This window comes from Orbicella faveolata, unplaced genomic scaffold, assembly GCF_042242905.1.
Source record: "Orbicella faveolata isolate gen_17 unplaced genomic scaffold, um_ofav_v1 contig_1, whole genome shotgun sequence".
NCBI lineage: Eukaryota > Metazoa > Cnidaria > Anthozoa > Scleractinia > Merulinidae > Orbicella > Orbicella faveolata.
The window spans coordinates 23,036,761-23,054,931 of NW_028301536.1; the positions used below are offsets into that span (position 1 = coordinate 23,036,761).

General features: G+C 39.8%; 1 protein-coding gene across 1 annotated transcript in view; it reads left to right on the forward strand.

Annotated features, from left to right (window-relative positions):
• Positions 1 to 17,955, forward strand: part of LOC110054569 (centrosomal protein of 290 kDa-like) — a 39,688-nt gene extending 21,733 nt beyond the window's left edge. The window contains exons 38-69 of the mRNA XM_020760912.2: positions 363 to 610; positions 1,020 to 1,283; positions 1,790 to 2,113; positions 2,403 to 2,465; positions 2,949 to 3,095; positions 3,740 to 3,805; positions 3,881 to 3,988; positions 5,347 to 5,391; positions 5,666 to 5,820; positions 6,206 to 6,293; positions 6,551 to 6,676; positions 6,851 to 6,916; positions 7,283 to 7,354; positions 7,502 to 7,609; positions 8,115 to 8,231; positions 8,466 to 8,621; positions 9,347 to 9,540; positions 9,632 to 9,722; positions 10,160 to 10,291; positions 10,670 to 10,759; positions 11,178 to 11,237; positions 11,508 to 11,591; positions 12,375 to 12,548; positions 13,171 to 13,290; positions 13,397 to 13,480; positions 13,718 to 13,840; positions 14,244 to 14,336; positions 15,307 to 15,380; positions 15,536 to 15,635; positions 16,411 to 16,478; positions 16,834 to 16,891; positions 17,266 to 17,955. Of these exons, the coding sequence (XP_020616571.2) occupies positions 363 to 610; positions 1,020 to 1,283; positions 1,790 to 2,113; positions 2,403 to 2,465; positions 2,949 to 3,095; positions 3,740 to 3,805; positions 3,881 to 3,988; positions 5,347 to 5,391; positions 5,666 to 5,820; positions 6,206 to 6,293; positions 6,551 to 6,676; positions 6,851 to 6,916; positions 7,283 to 7,354; positions 7,502 to 7,609; positions 8,115 to 8,231; positions 8,466 to 8,621; positions 9,347 to 9,540; positions 9,632 to 9,722; positions 10,160 to 10,291; positions 10,670 to 10,759; positions 11,178 to 11,237; positions 11,508 to 11,591; positions 12,375 to 12,548; positions 13,171 to 13,290; positions 13,397 to 13,480; positions 13,718 to 13,840; positions 14,244 to 14,336; positions 15,307 to 15,380; positions 15,536 to 15,635; positions 16,411 to 16,478; positions 16,834 to 16,891; positions 17,266 to 17,430 (3,863 nt within the window). The 3' untranslated portion in view covers positions 17,431 to 17,955. The remainder of the gene's footprint in view (positions 1 to 362; positions 611 to 1,019; positions 1,284 to 1,789; positions 2,114 to 2,402; positions 2,466 to 2,948; positions 3,096 to 3,739; positions 3,806 to 3,880; positions 3,989 to 5,346; positions 5,392 to 5,665; positions 5,821 to 6,205; positions 6,294 to 6,550; positions 6,677 to 6,850; positions 6,917 to 7,282; positions 7,355 to 7,501; positions 7,610 to 8,114; positions 8,232 to 8,465; positions 8,622 to 9,346; positions 9,541 to 9,631; positions 9,723 to 10,159; positions 10,292 to 10,669; positions 10,760 to 11,177; positions 11,238 to 11,507; positions 11,592 to 12,374; positions 12,549 to 13,170; positions 13,291 to 13,396; positions 13,481 to 13,717; positions 13,841 to 14,243; positions 14,337 to 15,306; positions 15,381 to 15,535; positions 15,636 to 16,410; positions 16,479 to 16,833; positions 16,892 to 17,265) is intronic.
• Positions 17,956 to 18,171: the final 216 nt, after the last annotated feature.

Here is an 18,171-nt window from a genome sequence, read left to right on the forward strand (position 1 = left end):
GTAATAATATGGCATAAATAATAATGAACTAATTTAATAAACTAAGTCGGTGAAATTGTTCGGTGGCTGGTATTAGAATCAGCTTCTACTCAGGTTGCTTGTCTTTTAGTAGATCATTTTTACGATTTGTTACAGTTCTTAGCTAGGATGTGGAGGAATTTCGAGCGTTTTACAGTGAAGCGTTTTCTTTTTGTTTTCATTAGTTGCTCGTTAAACCCATCTGGATCATCTAACACCAATTAGTCCATTTTCAAATTGTTAATTTTAACCAAAACCTCGCCTTCCCTATATACAACTGTGTATTTTTTGCCTGTTCTATACAATGTCAAGTTTTCTGAAAAAATATGTGTAATTGTTTTCAGGTAAGTTGCATCACCATATCGTGGCCCTTCAAGTGAGTGAGGGTACAGCCGTGAGGAAACTGGAGGCGGCCACACAGAAGTTGTCCAAACAAGAAGCTCACTTGTTGCGTCTGGAGAGGAAAATAGATGAAAAGGACCAGGCTCTGTACCACGCAAAGATGGAAGCTAGAAACAAGGCAAAGTTCCTTAAGAGGACCATTCAAGATCTACGGAGGCAGTACAGCGGAGCCTTACCTCTAATGAAACAGGTACAATAACATGCGTATTGCCTTCTCAAGTGAACTTAAATCATGCTTTTTTCACGCTCGGAACGGATAGATCTGAAGTTGGCAAATGTGCACAAGGTTGCTTTGATGCGAAACTCCTCGACTTACCTATCGTTGTGATTGAACAAAATAAAACCGCGTTTCTTATTGAAGGAGATAATAGCCGGTAGGTTTGCGAAAATCGAGCATCTGATTTGAATTTTGTGTCTTCATTTGCGTGCTTTTTTCTAACTGGCAATATCTAGTTTTCATACTTAGTACAAGAGAAGACAAAACAATTGTTGGACTGTTTCCTGTCAGTTACAAAGGAGGTAGAACATGGAAATCAAAACGAATTCTATAAAGCGGGACGTTTTGCTAAACGGTGATTGTGATTACTGTTTATTTGCAGGAAAAATTTGCAGACACCATGCGCTCGCTACACGAAGACAAACGCAAGCTTGAAGGAGAGTTAAAGAAAGCCAGGACTGACAGAGAAGCTGCAGAAGATAAGCTTGCTGAGCTCAAACTTCAGCATGACAGCTTACAAGAACTCATGGCCACGTTAAAGGACGGCAAAGGGGCTGCTAAAGTCACTGAGTGGCATGCAAAGATGGGAGAGATAAGACTACAGGACCTTAAATTGAATCGCGCGATTTCAAGGCTACAGGAAGAGGTAATGACTTAGCGAGTTATGTTCGTGCCCCCGAATTGGTTGAAATAGATCACGTGGAACATAGAATGGGAATCGGCTGGATGACAATTTCTATCCTGTGGTTGAGAGACACTGGGTTTTGGTCAAGCTAATATTTTAGCGTTATTCTCCATTTTACTGTTTAAATCAGATTATTACTCGCGATTTTAACGTGAAGTTTACATACGATGTCAAGAGGTAGAGCACCAAACAGTTGTTAATATTGAAGGGGTTGCATGCAAAAGGAATCTTCATTGAACTTTGGAACACTGAAGTAAGGATGAACTTGGGCAGGGTTGTCACTAGGAAATAATGAGTGGTCACGGTAGCGGCCAAGCACTGGAGGCGGAAGCCTCCAAGTGGGAGGGTAGGTTGTCGGCCACTGATTAGCGGTATTCGTACTAAGTTCTAGTGTTGGGAAATCAGTGTAGATTTTCACTCAATACTGGTGGTCAAGTGTTCAAAGTTCGTTTTGTTTCTTCTTCCAGCTGAAATACCTGGAGAACATCACGAAAGTCCATGAACGTACAATCTCCGACTTGGAAGATGAAAATGTCCAGCTTTCTAAGGAGCACGAAGAGCGGCAGTTGCTATGGGAACAGAGGGAGGTGGAGCTAGAGCGCATGATTGACAAGTTAGAAAAGCAACAAGAACAACTAGCAGACGCGGCTGCTAAGTTCGAGGAGGCTACAGGCTCGATCCCAGACCCCAATCTGCCGGTGGCCAATCAATTGGAGATGGCCATAACAAAGATTAAGGAACATATCAGGATCATCGTGGGAACGAGGGAAGAAAATAAAGTTCTTAAAAAGGTGTGTTGTAGGCTTGGGAGAGTAGTCTTTAAGGTGGGGTGAGAGACAATGATAACAAGCGGAATCTAAAAGGAATCCGGCTCCAAATTGATAGATCATACATGTCAGAATGTATGTGTGATTGGATTTGGGGAATGAAACGTTTTGCAGAATTTTTACATAAGCAAAGTTGAAATATTTTGTGGATGAAATCGTACACTTGTGTCCATATTACTTTTGGAAAATTAGGAATTTATTTGACCCATCCAACACCAGAGGTAACAAATGAAAAAATGTATTTTGATTACAGAAACACGAGGAGCTGGATCAAGCGTTCAAACAATCTGAAGAAAGGCTAACTCAAAAGGACAAGGTGATGCTTTTGTTTGTCTTGTTAAAGAAAGAGTCACCGTAGTGGTATGTGGCATATACATAACTAAACTGTTTCTTCTTTCGCGGGGCTTAATTTTGGTGATTTTAACTAGAACTCTGAAATAACGCCATTTTCTTCATTTTTTGACATATAAAAAGAATGCCATTAAATCGAGTTACCGTTCATGCTGATTTGAGTTTTTGGTTGCCCTCACTTAATTCACAAATGTGTGTTTAAGGTAGTCTTTTTCAAGAGGAAAAATGGCGGATATAATGAGATAAAGAATTTTCTCTATATCCAGAGTTACGATCATAACAAGCATGCACTGAAAGCGGAGAAAAAATTCTCATGACATTTCGAGAGCGAGCTTGTTCAAATCGTTATTGCAACGTATGAAAACAACGTTGGAAATTCTTTTGTACTGACTTCGGCTGTTGTTAGAGAAAACAACGTAATATTTGACTCTTTTTCATTTTGTTGTAGCTTATCAATGAGCTCCGGTTGCGCCTTCCTCTGTCGGAGCGTGAAGAGATCACATCAGAAGCTAAGAAGGCGGCTGGGTTAATAGAGGAGGACTATGAAGCCAAACGAGCTCTCAAAGTGGCGCAGGCAACAGTCTCCAGTCTGCAGGTATGAAGAAACTCGTCGCAAGATGAGCCTGGTAAAGGTGCTTGTCTCATAAATTTGGTGGGACATGTAAGATTCAGAGCAAACACAGGTCTTTGGATGCTTTGAGAGGCAGTCAGCAGATTGTTTGTCACTAAAAAGAACGAATCAAATTTGAAACTGTTCAAGAGGAAATGTTCGAAGTCTCCCACCACGAAGAAGCTAGGTCACCGTTTCGCACCTTGAAGATTAAAGCTTAAACTTTTCGAGTTCGTCGTTTGTAATCCGTGTCGATCTTTTCCATCCTTGACCATCCTTGTTCTCTTATGGTATATTATAATCTCTTTGGTGTTTTTCTATCTTACGAAACTGTTATTTTCAGGTTTCCTTCAGCTTAAAGGTAATTTTGTCCATGGCCAAAATGACTCATAATGCCGTGACTGAGCTCCTCTAAAAAGTGTTACCCATACTTTTGTTTGCCTAATAGTAAACAGCTGATGGAAAACGTGCAAAGTAGACAAATTTGAAGGGACTACTTCTCGTTTCTAAACTTTCCATTTAACACAAACGCTCTTTGCAGTGATTTATTACTTGATCTTTGTATACATTCAGCTAATCAATTTTCCGTTTGTGAGTGTTTATTGTTTGGTTTCTGTTAATAATTACAGCAAATGCTGGCTCGTAAAGAAGAATCACTGACCAAGTACCAAGAAATGTTGAAAGAAGCACGAGAGGTGAGATCAGAGTGAGGTGCAGTTATTGTACACGTCAAGACGTTTCTGTAATATGTTCTTGTTTATTAATTGCAGGAGGCCAAGTCTCAAACAGAGCAACACAAAGCAGAAATCCAGCTCCTTCAAGACCGATTACATTTAGAGACAGACGAGACGTTTAAAAGGAAGAAAATCTTCCATATGGTCAGTCTCTTACGAGGTTTTTGTTTTGTGCGTGAAATAGCACACAAGTGGGAGGCGTGGTGGATGGAAGCCTGTGTCGGGTTGGATCTCGTGTCTAACAGACCGGGCTTTAGGACGTTCGCGCTGATTGTTTCTGCGCATCGTTACTGCGCACGCAAATTCACACGCCACGTCATGCATGAGCGCACGCTAAGTAATAAAATGAACAATGATAGGGCAGATGGCCATTGCTATAGCTTTGCCTGGATTTAACGATCTTGGACGTTCAATTATTTCCACATTGTCCAAAAATGAACAAAAAATCAATGTGGGAAGTTAAAAAAAAATTCAAGATTTCTGTCCACGGGACATCGAATCCTGCCATCTTGCGGCTGCAAGGCGCGTGAAACTAAGGTCGCTAAATGTGAAGTTGTTCTTTAAGGAAACTCACCAGTTGACTAGATTAACTTAATAGGTCCACTTAAACAATATTTGGCAGAGAACATTTCACTTCAAAGATCTGCTTGCAATATTTTTGGGCTTACAAACACTGTGGCCTTATTCGATAACGAAGACCGATTTTTTCAGATTTAGGGTGTTCTTCCGAGCATGTTTTCTCCAAAACGAAGTCGGTGACCCCCCATTTTTTTTTTTTTTTTTTTACATTTTTGACATAACTAACTCATCATCTTAAAGTGGTGAAATCTCAGAAAGAAATCAAGTTTGGAAAATTTTCGCGCGAACGTCCTTAAGTCTGTCCAGGGACATTGTTAAAAAAAATTTATACTGTCGAATGTTTTTAGAGTTCTATAGGCTTAGCTACACCTAGCTAGTTCTCAGGCATGCCACTTAAACTGAAAAAAAAAAAGTATTCAAATATTTCAAATAAACATAATAGGCTTTAAAATTGTGTTGTGTTCTCGGTGAAGACACTTTACTCTCATTGTGCTTCTCACCACCCGGAAGTGTAAATGTGCAATCTGACTCAATGCTTAGGGTAGAGGCGGGGGGGGGGGGGGGGGTGGGTATGAATTATCAACCTGTCCAAGGAGAGTTGCAATAATCGTAGTTGCAGCGATGAACATTTTGGTGAGTGTAAGTCACCCTTTGTTTCCGCTATTTACTCATGTACAAATGAATCTAACATAGGCGCGGAACTGGAAAGAAATGGCTTCGTCCTTCAATTACGAAAGCGTAAGCTAAGATTTGTCTCTTAAACGCCATTTCCTTCTTTGCTGCATTAAGGATTGTAGAGAGAGTCCGCCCATTGTCTATAAGACACTGAACTGTTTTCCTCACATATCTGATTTACGCGTTTTCTGATGTTCTCCTGTCAAATTATTATTATTATCGAACTTTCTGTTTTCCTTGTTTATCAGGATTCAGTGAATGCTGCTGGTCCGCCAGTCCCTACTCACAAGCAGGTTTGTTATAATACTGAGCATTACTTGTATTTCGGTCAATAGGGAAGCTTAAAGGGTTGTAGTCTAAGCAACGCATTGATGCTTAGGATAAGTGCAAAGACACTTGCTACACACTTCCTAATTTCACTACGTTTGGTAACAATTCACTAAATACTTAAAATGTGATGCATAGCCGTTAATGACAGTTCTCCATGGAAAGCTGACTAAAGTCAATTAAAATGCGATGATTTTACAGTTCATTGTTGTTTTGTTATTTTATATTTTTTTTCTACAGTTGTCACGTTTGTCTGAGCTGGAGGAAATGGTAGCAGAGCAGGACAATGCTTTAGCTGTAGCAGCTGAGAAATACAAGAAATCACGAAATGAGATCAGTAAAATGAAAAAAGATCATGAAGAGGAACTTAATAATCTCAAACAACAAATGGCCAGGTGAACAAAAGAGTTTTATTCAATGTGAAGCTTAGTAGTCATGTTTGTTTGTTTGTTTATTTGTTTGTTTATTTGTTTGTTTGTTTGTTTGTTTGTTTGTTTTGTTTGGGTGGCTTGGGTGGCTTAAGGAAAACATCACTGATGTTACTGATTATTTTTTAACTTTGCTTATGGCGTTTTTAGTTCTCAGAGTGAATCAGCGGAAATCGGTGTCCTCTCTTTCTCCTTATCCACGTAACTTGTAATTTAGTTATTTCTAATCATCACTGCTCATGGGACGACAAAAAGGACTTGAAACCCAAGACAAAAATGTTCCATAGTTTCAGCGAGTTTCAAGACTAGTACACATATACGCAGTGCATACCTGTTTTTACTCGCCTATCAGGAAGAAGGAGGAGCATTCCAACGAAGTGAAGAAACTAAACAGCGAGAAACTGGAGCAAGATGACAGAATAATGGAACAGAGTAAAGCGGTGAGCTGTGAGATTTTTTGTTCATTTTTAATTGCTCACTTCCTTCTCTGCTGTGTGACACATCATATCACAGGCTGTGTGCAGTCGCCTACCACTTCGTCTGCTTCATACGACTGTTATAGAGACTTGAGGGATCATCACAATTAGGTACGCAACGCAGGTGGTTACGAAAATGAAGCCTGAAAACATTATATTTATTCACTTGCACATCATATCGTTTGTTGTTTTATATGTTTTTATGTCATATTGACCTGTAGATTGAAGTGCTAAAGGATGAACTGGAGACAGCGAAAGAGGCTGCACAGCGTGCGCCAAGTAAAACCATGAAGCATTTGGTGGAGAGACTTCGCAATCAACTGGCCCTCAAGGAAAAACAACAGAAGGTAGATTTGAAATATAGAGACTGCAAAATAATTGCACTACAAAATAGCTCCTTAATGAATGCAGGTCCTTCTAAATTTATCCCAACCCGTTTATAAAGTATGCGTGTGTTTCTTTGGCAAATATTCTTCATTGTGCTATTGGCTGATTAATGATGTGTTCTGTTCGCTCTGCAGTCCCTGAGTCAAGCTCTCCTGCAGCTCAGAGCTGACATGGTATCAACTGCAGAGGAAAACGTTCAGGTAGGTCAATTCCATTCAAATGTGTAGCGCAGACTTATCATTTTTCTGCTTGCCAAACGACATTTTTCTTTCCCCTCCCCTCCACCTTACAACCTTCTCTTCTCCCACCCTCACTACCTTTTTTCTCCCCCCCCCCGCCACTGCCTTCCCTCTCTTCCCCCCACAACCTTTTCTCCATCCCCTCACTATTCTCTCTTCCTGCCCTCCCAGCCTTTCCTTTCTTGCCAGTCCCATTTAAATCAAAGGTAAAAACATCCGAATTCATGATACTGTGCTGTACCACGTCTAAAATCAAATATGTCAATAAGAAACTTAATCTTGGACGTCCCATCGCTTCACACTGATTACATATTTGTTTTTTCGTAGGCTCATGCAAGAAAAGCCGAACAGCAGGCCAATGTACAACACATTGTAGAGAAAGAGACTGCTGGATTACAGGTTTGTCGTGTGATTGTCCAACTTTGTCTAAAACAAAACTAGCTTGATACTATGTGATGCTTGTCCATCTTTCTTCAAATTTTAGGCTTTCTTTGTTTATCACTGAGCCGCACTAATTTGTCTTTCGCAATTTTTGTGAATTTTAAGGCGCGTATTGAGGAACTTCAAGAGAGAATGGAGAAACTCAAAAAGGAGCTCAAGAAACAGAGAGATAAGGAATCATCGTTGTTAGAAGAAAAGGACAGATTAAAGCAGGTACAATCATATTATTTAAGAGTAAAGGGCAAAGAGAATGAAGTGTCAGACTTCTTAGCCTTACTTTACTCTTTGTCCGTCCTGAACAGTTTGTGATTAGTAGTAATTTTCTGTCCTGCGGATTGTAGCATTTCTAGCTTTTCATAACGTGTATGGGACGTTGTGTACGGGGCCAAAGAACGAACAACAACACTGTGAAGGAAAGAAGGGCAATAACAATGGGCCTTGTCCGGTTTCACTAGTTATGACCGCTCCCCAAATGTATAGGATTTCTAGTCACCCAATAAAGCTGAAGAACGTCAGCCGTTAGTGATATACGATAAAAGAAATGACGAGATTAGGGAGACAGGTCACGGGTGTAAGAGTTCTAGTCATTCGTGTTTCCATGCTATTTTGCGGACTATTTCCTTCTAGGCGCTAAGCATTCCACGGCGACTTAACTTTGTCAAATTGACAAAAAAATGTCTTGATTTAGTGTTAAGTTTTCAATTTATTCCTTTTCTAGGATCTTTCTAAAAAGGACTCTGCATTGTTGAAATTTGGCAGTGAACTGAAAGAGTTGGAGACAGTTCAAGAGGAGCTTGAGAAAAAAGAGCAGGAATTAAGATCTGAAAGGAATACGGTAATGGATCACCTAAAAACGATACAAACTGTATCCAACAGCATAATTCTGTCATTTTTTTTTTACCTCTCAGAGACTTAAACTGTAGGCAAAGTTGACTCTTGATCTAGGCTCTTTTTGAAGAAAATTGTAGCTAGAAGATACTCGAGTTGGAAACTTAAATAAAACTTTAATAGAAGGTATAATTTGATATTTCTTGGAAGGTTTAATTTGGTATTTTATCGCTGTCACCAGCTTGCTCAAGAACGTTCTGAATTAGAAAAACTACGAGAGAAGGTGAAAACGCTTCAAGAAAAACTAAAGCAACAGAAACAGAAGACTGTGGAGGGTGGTGAAGAGGGGACTGGTACCGAAAAACCTGTTGTTGAGGAGATGATCACGCAAGACAGAGTAAGTGTAATAACACTGAGTTTACAGGTCCTGCGTGACAAGTTTTACGTTGTTTTGTTACGGTTGAACTCCGCTTTGCGGTCGCCCACTTGAGTTTTCAGTGTGGAGGTCATGGTTTTGGTCCCCAAGTCACTCGCCTCGTTGATACGGAGACTCTTTGTGTTCCTGTAGTGTTCGTATTGTTTGGCGACCATGAGATCTTCTTGTATATAGTGCTTCTTTTTTTAACAGTCACAACCAACTCAAATAATGGAGTTGACCAATGAGAATTCAAAGCAAAAACGTGCAATTAGTACTAAGAGTGGTTCAGTCAAAGGAACACAGCTCTGTGGTTCTGTTGTACTTTCCTAGTCCACATGTGACAGATAGTAAAAACAAAGGTAAAGTCTGCATGCGAGCCAAGTGGCCCATCAGGCCGGAGCTTATCCCGGTTTCTGTAGCATGAAGCGACTAGGAGTATTTCTACTCCCCCCTGGATGGGATGCTAGTCCATCGCAGGGTTACCCCCAGCATTAAGTTCGCCGGTACCCATTTATACACCTGGGTGGAGAGAGGCACTGTGAGAGTAAAGTGTCTTGCCCAAGAACACAACGCAATGTCCCCGGCCAGGGCTCGAACCCGGACCGCTCGATCCGGAGACGGGCGCGCTAACCATGATGCCACCGCGCGGACCGTTAAATCGATTCTTGTTTGCAAAGCTAAATCTGAACCTGTTCATTTTGCAGGCGGCTGTGGTTACTGAGGGCGTGGCTCGATGGGAAGATAACAAGAAATGGCAACAGAAAGTGGAAACGCTGCGAGGAAAACTAGCAGAGAAAACACGCGAGCTGGAGAAAGCAGAAAAGACCATCACCATGTTACGAGATGCGGTCAGTAGGGCTGAGAAGGATAAGGCCGGGCTCCACAACAGGTTAAAAAGGTACTATTTCAATGAAACGAATTTCAGTGAACGCTTCACATGTGATACAAGTTTGTTTTTTTCATTGCACTGATGTCATTGTTGGTTACAGTTCTGCCAAATCAGTGGTTGGTGGTCCGCCTATGGTCACAAACGAAGTTGTACAGGACCTTAAACAGAACATCTACAAGCTGGAAGAAGAGGTATAAAAGTTATTACAACTTAAAATAAATATACTTCTGGTGGTATGTTGTTTCTATCTACAACAACTAGGTTTTTCTAACAGCCCATGAAGCAAAGTTGTTAACAACAACTTCCTCATAAAAAGAGGAGTTTCCATTTGATTGTTGGTGATAGCTGGAGTTGGCTTGATTTTGCCATTTAACCTGTCCTATGTGAGGCAATGTAACTCTCTACAGTTATTCCTCGGTCGTTCTTGTGAAAGCAAATTCAAGTTGGCTATGTGCTTAAAAATGTTCAATCCGGTTTCAAGATGCGAATTTTTCGCAGTAACCAGCACACAAATGGACAACAACCTTAGCAAGGAAATCATCGGTTACTTTCTTTGTTCTTCCTCTCTATTATTGGAAATTTACTCTGACCATGTTGTTGTTGACTTTGCACTGTTTTGTCGTGTCAGAATCAGATGTTAAGGCGACAGAAAGTTCTTGGTCATGACAGACAAATGGAAGCGTTAGAGGTTCGGAACAAACAACTAATGGAGTATATTGAAGGTTTAGAGCGAGACCTTGCTGGCCGCACGGCTGAACAGGTATTACTGAGAACTGTATCACATTTTCCCTTGTTCAAAGCAGTTTTCACTTGAGTGTCAAAAGTAATTCGCATTGCTTTGGTTTTGCATTACCACACTTAGCGATTGCTCTAAATGATATCTAAACCTGATAATCTTGTTATTAGGTAAGGGAAGGTCTGCTCACTGAATTTTGTAACTTTCTCTAATTAATTTTGACGTTCAGCTTAGTGACGTAAAAAAAGACCGACAGGGAATAAAACGCGAAGGAGGATTTTTTGCTTTTACTTGTGAAACAAGTTGACTTTTGCTGGCTGTCTATGAACCCTCGACTGAGCTCTCTCACGGTGAACTCTCTCTCTCTCTCTCTCTCTCTCTCTCTCTTCTTTTCAACAACAGCGTTCAGTGGATCATGCAGACGCTGACATGTATCGTGAATTATATCAGAGAAACCAATCCCTTCACAAACAGCTCTTGGAAGCTAAGGAGGTTCGTCGAGGTTTATTTTTAATTTTTAATGGCAGTATTTTGAATGTCCGTTCAATTACAACTTCTCTTCTTGTTTCAGTTTACAAGACAACTTTCTAATGATACTTGTCACAGTGTAATTTTGGTCAAAACCGACCGTGTTACAAGAGATATTTCATTGTGGTTGTTACCAGCTTCCTTCCTGCCAAAACTAAACAATGCAGCAATGGAATAAAAATAATACTCCTTTTTCATTGAATTCATGAAAAAGAATCTTGTCACATGAGTTTAACAATAGGAGATTGAAGGCCTGTAACAGAAGTCAGTTATTGCCAGTTATTCATTTAGGCTTTTCATCTACAAGTTATCGATTGCAAGAGCAGAAATCCAATATGTATCTGCCAAAAAAGAAACAATCACTTATTTCTCTTACTTGCAGGAAAATATGGAGTTACGTTTCGACTACGAGCAAGCTAGAAAGGAAAACCCTCGCCTCAAGGTAAAAAAACGGACGGCCGTAACCATTTAAACCGAGCGTCATTTTTACCGACGAAGTATGTTTTCAACAACTCTTTTCAAAATGGAAGCTTTGTTGACTTCGTGTGGGAAGGCAAAAATGTAGGATTTTGAAATAACTACATCCACGTCATTTCTCTGCATGCTATGAGAATCTTGTATGTTGTTCAGTTAATAGGCAGTATCAAACCTTTTTTTGCTCCCTTTTAGTGTTATGTCTGGGTGCGTAAATGTACTCTGGTTATTATTTCAGGCCCGTGTGGAAGACTTGCAAGAGTACGTGGAAATTTTAAAAGCGGAACTGGAAGCAAGCAAAAAGAGAGAAAAAGCTCGAAAAGTGAGTTATTCGGATTCGCATAACGTATTTAAAGAGTGTTTAGCTAATAAGAGAACTTTATAGAAGCGCGATAGCGAGATGGTACTCTGGAAAACATATTACGCTGTCTGGCTTCGAACCCTGGTCGGAGTCATTGTGTTATGTTCTTACACTCACAATGTCTCCCACCACCTAATTGGGTACCGGCGAATTTCATGCTGGTTACCTTGCGATAGTCCTGCATCCCGTCCCCATGGGAAAGCGGCAACATCCTTGTCGCTTTGATCTAGCGCCAGTGTGAGGAGCCAAAAGGCTGGGGATTGCACAAGCGAGAGACAGGAATACAACGCTGCCAAACACTTCAAGAAACTTCATGCCTTATACCCTCTAACCACTCGCGTTGTAAATTTGGTGCATAAGTGATAAGACGCAGGAGCGAAAATTTTAAACTCTTGGTCTTTAGTCACCATGTCTTTTTGGAACGTTTTGCTAACAGAGGGCTGACGAGGGGAAAAACCGTTTATCGCAACTTGCTTAAGAGAATAATGGATAGTCGCATATCTTTCTCCTGTTGCAACTAACTGAAGTTCGCGACTCTCTGGATAATTTCACGGGCTTCACTTTCATGGTTCGTTGGCGACTCTTGAATTTACTAGTCTAGACGATCAATTTCTACTGGAATGCATCGTCAGGTTTAATGTAATACAAAGCTGGAAAATGATGGTGTAAATGAAGGCAGTTTTCTCAAACTCTTGTGTGAGAACATTTCTGAAACCTCTTGGTACTGCCATTTTATCTCATCAGAAGAGCCTGGGTACTGGTATGGGTGGTCAGAGTGTAGAGGACCTGGAGCGAGTGATAGCAGCCATGAGGCGAGTGGTGGAAAGACTTCAAGGAGAGAATGATCACTTAAAGAAAACTGTTGGAGCAGGAGGACCTCAGTATGGCGAGGTGTTAAAAGAAAACAAACGACTCAAGGTTCGTCGCGTACTGTAGTTGTTATTAGCGTTTGTTGTCCGACGTTTATTATAGATGCCATTCAAATGTCAATGTAGGCCAATGTAGGTCAGTGTTGCCTTTTGCCTCTGTGTCAAAACGAGTCTTTGTGTGAAACCATTCATATGGAATTGTGTTCCGTCTACAGGTTCATTTTCATGCAAATCAAACTCATTTTCATTAGAAAGGTTTTGCATCAAGACTCGTTGTGAAACAGAGGCACAAGGTAACTCGGAAATGGCCCATTCGCAAGTCAAACACAAGAAAGAGAGGAAGCCCGATGCAGATATTCTGAACAAAATTATATTCTAATGATTGCTTTTGTTACTTTCAGAAAACAGGTAATGAATCCTTATTTGTCTTAGCGGAAACTCCGACAACACACTCTCTTTTATCGGACATCCCCTTGCTTTTCACAGCCAAGCAAACAAATAAACATTGCGATTGTAACCTCTCATAAGTAAACACGTCCATAAGAAGAGGACGAGTAATTGAGTAGAGCTATACACTCACAAGACCTGCCTCCCTGAGCCATGTTTTGTGCTCATTTCTTTAGTCTCCAGATTCAATCCTTACTTGAATATAATGTTCTTGTTTATACCAGCATGAATTAGAGAAAGCAAAGACCAGTGACAAGACCCAGTCCATGCGCGGAGCTAGCGGTCAAGGCAACACAGCCAAACTGATGACTGAAAACGAAAAACTACTCAAAGATTTGAAAAAGGTAGGAATCATTGCAGTCATCAGTTGTGCGTTTATGATTACTTAAACATATGGTACGCCTTTTCAGCCTGTGTGTTATTCCACTTGATTTGTTTTTTTCTTCTCAGGAAATGGAGGAGGTAGAAAAACTAAAAACAGCAAACGCTAATCTGGAACAAAGAAAAGAAGAGCTGGTGAAAGAATTAGAACAGGTAACTAACGTTTAGCATAACTTATCACTTGTGCAAGATAAGCCTGAGGAAGAATAGTAAAACTATTTGAAACGTCACTTTAAAAAATGTCCCGTTGGGACGCAAGAACTTTAATTTTTTTATATATATCTCACGATGAGAGGTAAAAATCTCAGACACGTTAATTAGGTAAAGTGACGGTGGGAGGGGAGACTTTCAAACAGCTTTTTAAACACTTTGTCGTTCATTTTTTTAAAGCTACAGCAGAAACTGTCCGATTCAAACTTGGAAGGGCTTGACAGTAAGGAATGGAAATCAGTCGTGTTACCAAAGATATACGAGGAAAAGATGCAAAAACTGGAAGCAGAATTAGAGAAAAAGGTAAGGGTCTTTAAGTGTGCTCCATAACTTAACCATCTTTTAATTAGCATTAGAAGACAACATTCAAAGGAGCTACGTCACGCTTTGCGCATCTTGAAAAGTTTAGCCTAAATGTTTCAAGTTCGTCGTTTGTGATCCGTGTCAATCTTTTCCATCCTTAACCACCCTTGTTCCTTTATGGTTTATTATTATTTCTTTGGTGTTTTTCTATCTCAGTAAACTACTATTTTCAGGTTTCCTTTCATTTAAAGGTAATTTTGTACGCAGCCAAAATGCCGTGACTGAGCTCCTTTAAACATTGGATTAAATGATCAATGGTTTCATCAGGTAGCGGCCAAGTAGCTGTGATATATTTGCTTCGATTTTCGTCACGGAATAACTGACGCTCGTTTATCTTATTTAGACAAATCTTTTGAAAGATATCAAAACGTATTTAAAAGCAGCTGCCAACAGAGAAACCGAATTGATGAAGAAACAGCAAGAGCTAGAGGAAAAGGTAGGTTATTAATTTTGAGAAAAAAACAGTAAGATGTTGTAAATAGCAATGAATAAATAAATAGCAATAAATAAGTATATATATAAATAAATAGCACTAGTTTGATGGCACAGCAGATCAGAAAACATCTAGCCCTATACGGACGACAAGAAATTACGACATTAAATTTACTTTGCGCCAAAAGGCTAACACGTTGTCATTGGCTGAATGGGGCTAGTTAAGCATGGTAGTCATAATGCCATGTACAGTAACCCCCATTTTATGAGCACTGGTGGTCTTCCCTGACTATTACCCGCAACAACATTTATAACATTTTATAAGTTTTTTTCTCAAATATGAGTCGATTATAATTGTTGAAAAATAGCAACAAATTATCTTTGTAAGATGTCTGTAATTGGACGTTTGTTCTGTGTTCAGTTAATTGAACTTCGAGTGAGTTATATTTAACAATCCATTTTATTTTATTTGGCCAAAGAATCGCGGAAATTTATGATACCAGGCGTGTACAAACTGAACGCCGTCTGGTCATCTTACAAATGGTCACTTTGACGAGTTCGTTTCTTATTATGTAAGCGCGTACTATCAGGGTCCTATCCGTAAGCCCTGTCCAAAAGGGTAATATTTAGCGATCAAACATTGTTCTGGTGACCAAACATTTTCCCGTTTGGACACCTTGTTTGATCATGTTTAATCGTGTTTGATAAAATTTGAACGACAACAAACATTTGGTTAAACATTGTCAAACATTTTGTTCGTTTGAACGGTGAACAAACAGAGACCGTTTGGCCACTCAACATGTTTGATCGTGTTTGGTCACCAAACATTTCCCCTTTAGACAGGGCTTTAGAGTGGATTTGGTGGCTTTTTTTCTGAGGCTTCAACACTGTGGAAACAACTTTTATCGTTTACTGATTTTATCCGTATTGTTTCTCATTTATAGTGCGTTAAGGTCAAATTTTCTTGTTTGCAGGTTGCAATCTTGGAGAGATTTCCCACAAATATCAAGACCGATAGTGATGTAGTTAAAGAACTTCAACAAACAAGGCAAGAAAACTGTTCCTTATATGTATTTGCGTAAGTCTGTTGAAATTCAGCCTCCATTTTACTTTCAAGTTGATTTCAGCTGTTTGTACTAATTTTTTTTCTTTGGGATTGACTGTATAGTAATTTAAGCTCATGGTGAACTTGTTGTAACTCAGGTTAAGGTTAGCAACTCTTGAGTCGGAGAAAGAAGAGATGTTACACGAGGTGCGACAGCTGAGAAAAATGGGTCGGGCTGGTGATCTACCACGTGACTTGGTAAGTTGTCTGCTGGTAAATCCTGAGAAAACGATACACTTTAAAAATGCTCTGCTGGCCTGGCATTGCCGGATGAACTCAAGGAAAAACCCTCTTCAGTTGAGTCTGATGTCGTAAATCAGCACTCTTCAACTTCAAGTTTGTCCATATGGGAATCCCGTTGCTATCTCTGACGTCACCCATGCTTCCAGTCCTAATGCCTTTTTCAGGTGCCTACAAAGAAAAATTAAACGAGTACGACATTATGAGATATGAGCCAGTACCCGTAGAACAGGATAAGCCTTAATTCAATTCAATTCAATTCTTTAGTTACGCTATATGGGGCATCTAGATACATTTTATACGGTAAAGTAATGAAAATAGTAAAAAAAAAAAAAAATAAGAAACATGAAGCCATAAGAAAATAAAACACATGTGAGGGGTGGTCAAAAATTAACCTGGGTTCAATTAACCTAATAAGAAGACGCAGCAAGATACCTTCCGTTGTCTAGAAGGCTACATTTGAGCGGACAGGAGAAAAAAGTTTGAAGATGATTACCCACTCCAACTAAAATGTAAAACTCGTTACAATTGCTTATAACGGTAACTTGTCTTAATCACAGTATTTAAATTTCGATTTCGCGGCGTGTTCTGAACTGCGTTATTTAACAGGCTATTTAAAGACAGTTTATCCTCCAAACATTCTAGCATCCCTTGAAAATTTTAAACATTTACAGTAAGGTTTCCTCACGCTTAGAGATAAAATTTTTTAAGGGTTTAATTATATCCATATTAGGAAAATGAAGAAGTTCTTGAAAAGTTACGAAATTATGACAGAATGATGGCTGATGATGTGGAACTTAGGTAAGTTTATTAACACTCTATCCATGCCCGAAAAGTGAAGTAAGGAATGAGGAATTAAAGAGAGAGAAACAAAGGTAAAACAGTAGTAGACGCGGTTACCAGCGGCTGTTTTGGGAAATAAAACCGCGCTCACCCTCCCCCCACCCCTCTTGAAAAGTCCCTTCTCGATGAGGAACACGACTGGTCCTGAGAGAATGGGGGAAATTGAGCCTAAAACAGAAAACGCGCGCACAGGGTGAATTCTAGCAAATTTTTCTCAGTTAATTGGTACTTTTAGAGAATTTTTTTCTCCAACACTGTTTGCTTCTACTTTGTTTCTTGGGTTTACTAATGTCTATTTGGATTTTTCTTGTAGAACAAGGTTAAAAACTGTGGAACTAGAGCGGGATAGAATGTCACACGAAGTCACAAAGGTACACCTTTCTTGAGAGAGTCGTGATATTTTTTTACATTGGAAGAATCAGTTTATAGCTGGAAGCATTGACTGCGCACGAGAAAATTAGGAAAAGATCATACAGTACGCCATTATACAGGGCGGGGCGGAGCAAAGTGTCCCATGCAGCCAAGTGTTGCGTCGATTATACTTTGATCCACATGTTTCTTTTTTTATGAAGCTCTGGTTTAATTACTTTGGGTGAAAGGGACGCGAAAAGAAGCGGGAAAATGGGAGGGGGTGAAGGAGGCCCGTTCCTTTACACACCCTCCCCACCAGTAATAGTCTTCCATTTAAACGCGTTTTAGTAGTGTATGTCTTGACGTAGGAATTGTTTTTTACCATTTATTGCAGTTACGAAAGGAACTCGGAGCCTTTGATCCTGCATTCTTTGAAGAGATTGAAGACTTGAAGTACAATTATCAGAAATCTGTGGAAAGGAATGTGTTGTATGAGCGACAGTTGAGACAGTTTTCCCGACAGTTTGGAGTCGATGTTAATATACCCACAGAGGATTAACCAACGTCGAGTGAAACCTGAATGAAAAACTAGGAATTCTCCTTATAGGACCACACAAACATGCTTACAAGCAATAGACGTCCGGTGGAAGTCGTGTGTTCGACCGAAGGTCGTGCGTCCAACCGAAAGTGTTGCCTTCGACCGGAAGTGCTGCCTTCGAGCGCATGCACTGGGACGGCAACTTCCTCCGCTATGGTAGCTTGCATGGCTGTCAGATAGGCTGTTTTTAGTCCAGGCATTCCTGCGTGGAGCATACACACTCAACACACGGGCTTAATAAGTTAAAAAATATTAATTCTGCTTATAACTCATTCATTTGTCCAAAAATTGAAACTGTAAAAAAATGTAAATATGTATTTTAAGTCCTGAACATAAATTATTTATAATTTATTTTAGATTCTGTATTTTATATTGCGTAGGAATATGAAATTGGTGTGCCTCTGCCTATTAGATTTGTAATTTAAAATTTACGGAGACATTCAACTGGCTCAGGATATGACAATAAAAATAGGTTGGCAATGCGTACATGTGTCTGGTGCTAGGTAATTGAGTGATACAGATCAGATATAATAGACCTTTTTGATCATGTGACGCTTTTTCCGATTTGTTTGTTTGTTTTCATTCAAACAAATATTAAGCCTCACCGCTCGATTTACGAGGAAAATCTAATGTACATTTCTTTGTAAAAGTTGGCAAGTTTGGAGTCCCATATTTTCATGAGTTTGAAACGGATACTTATGA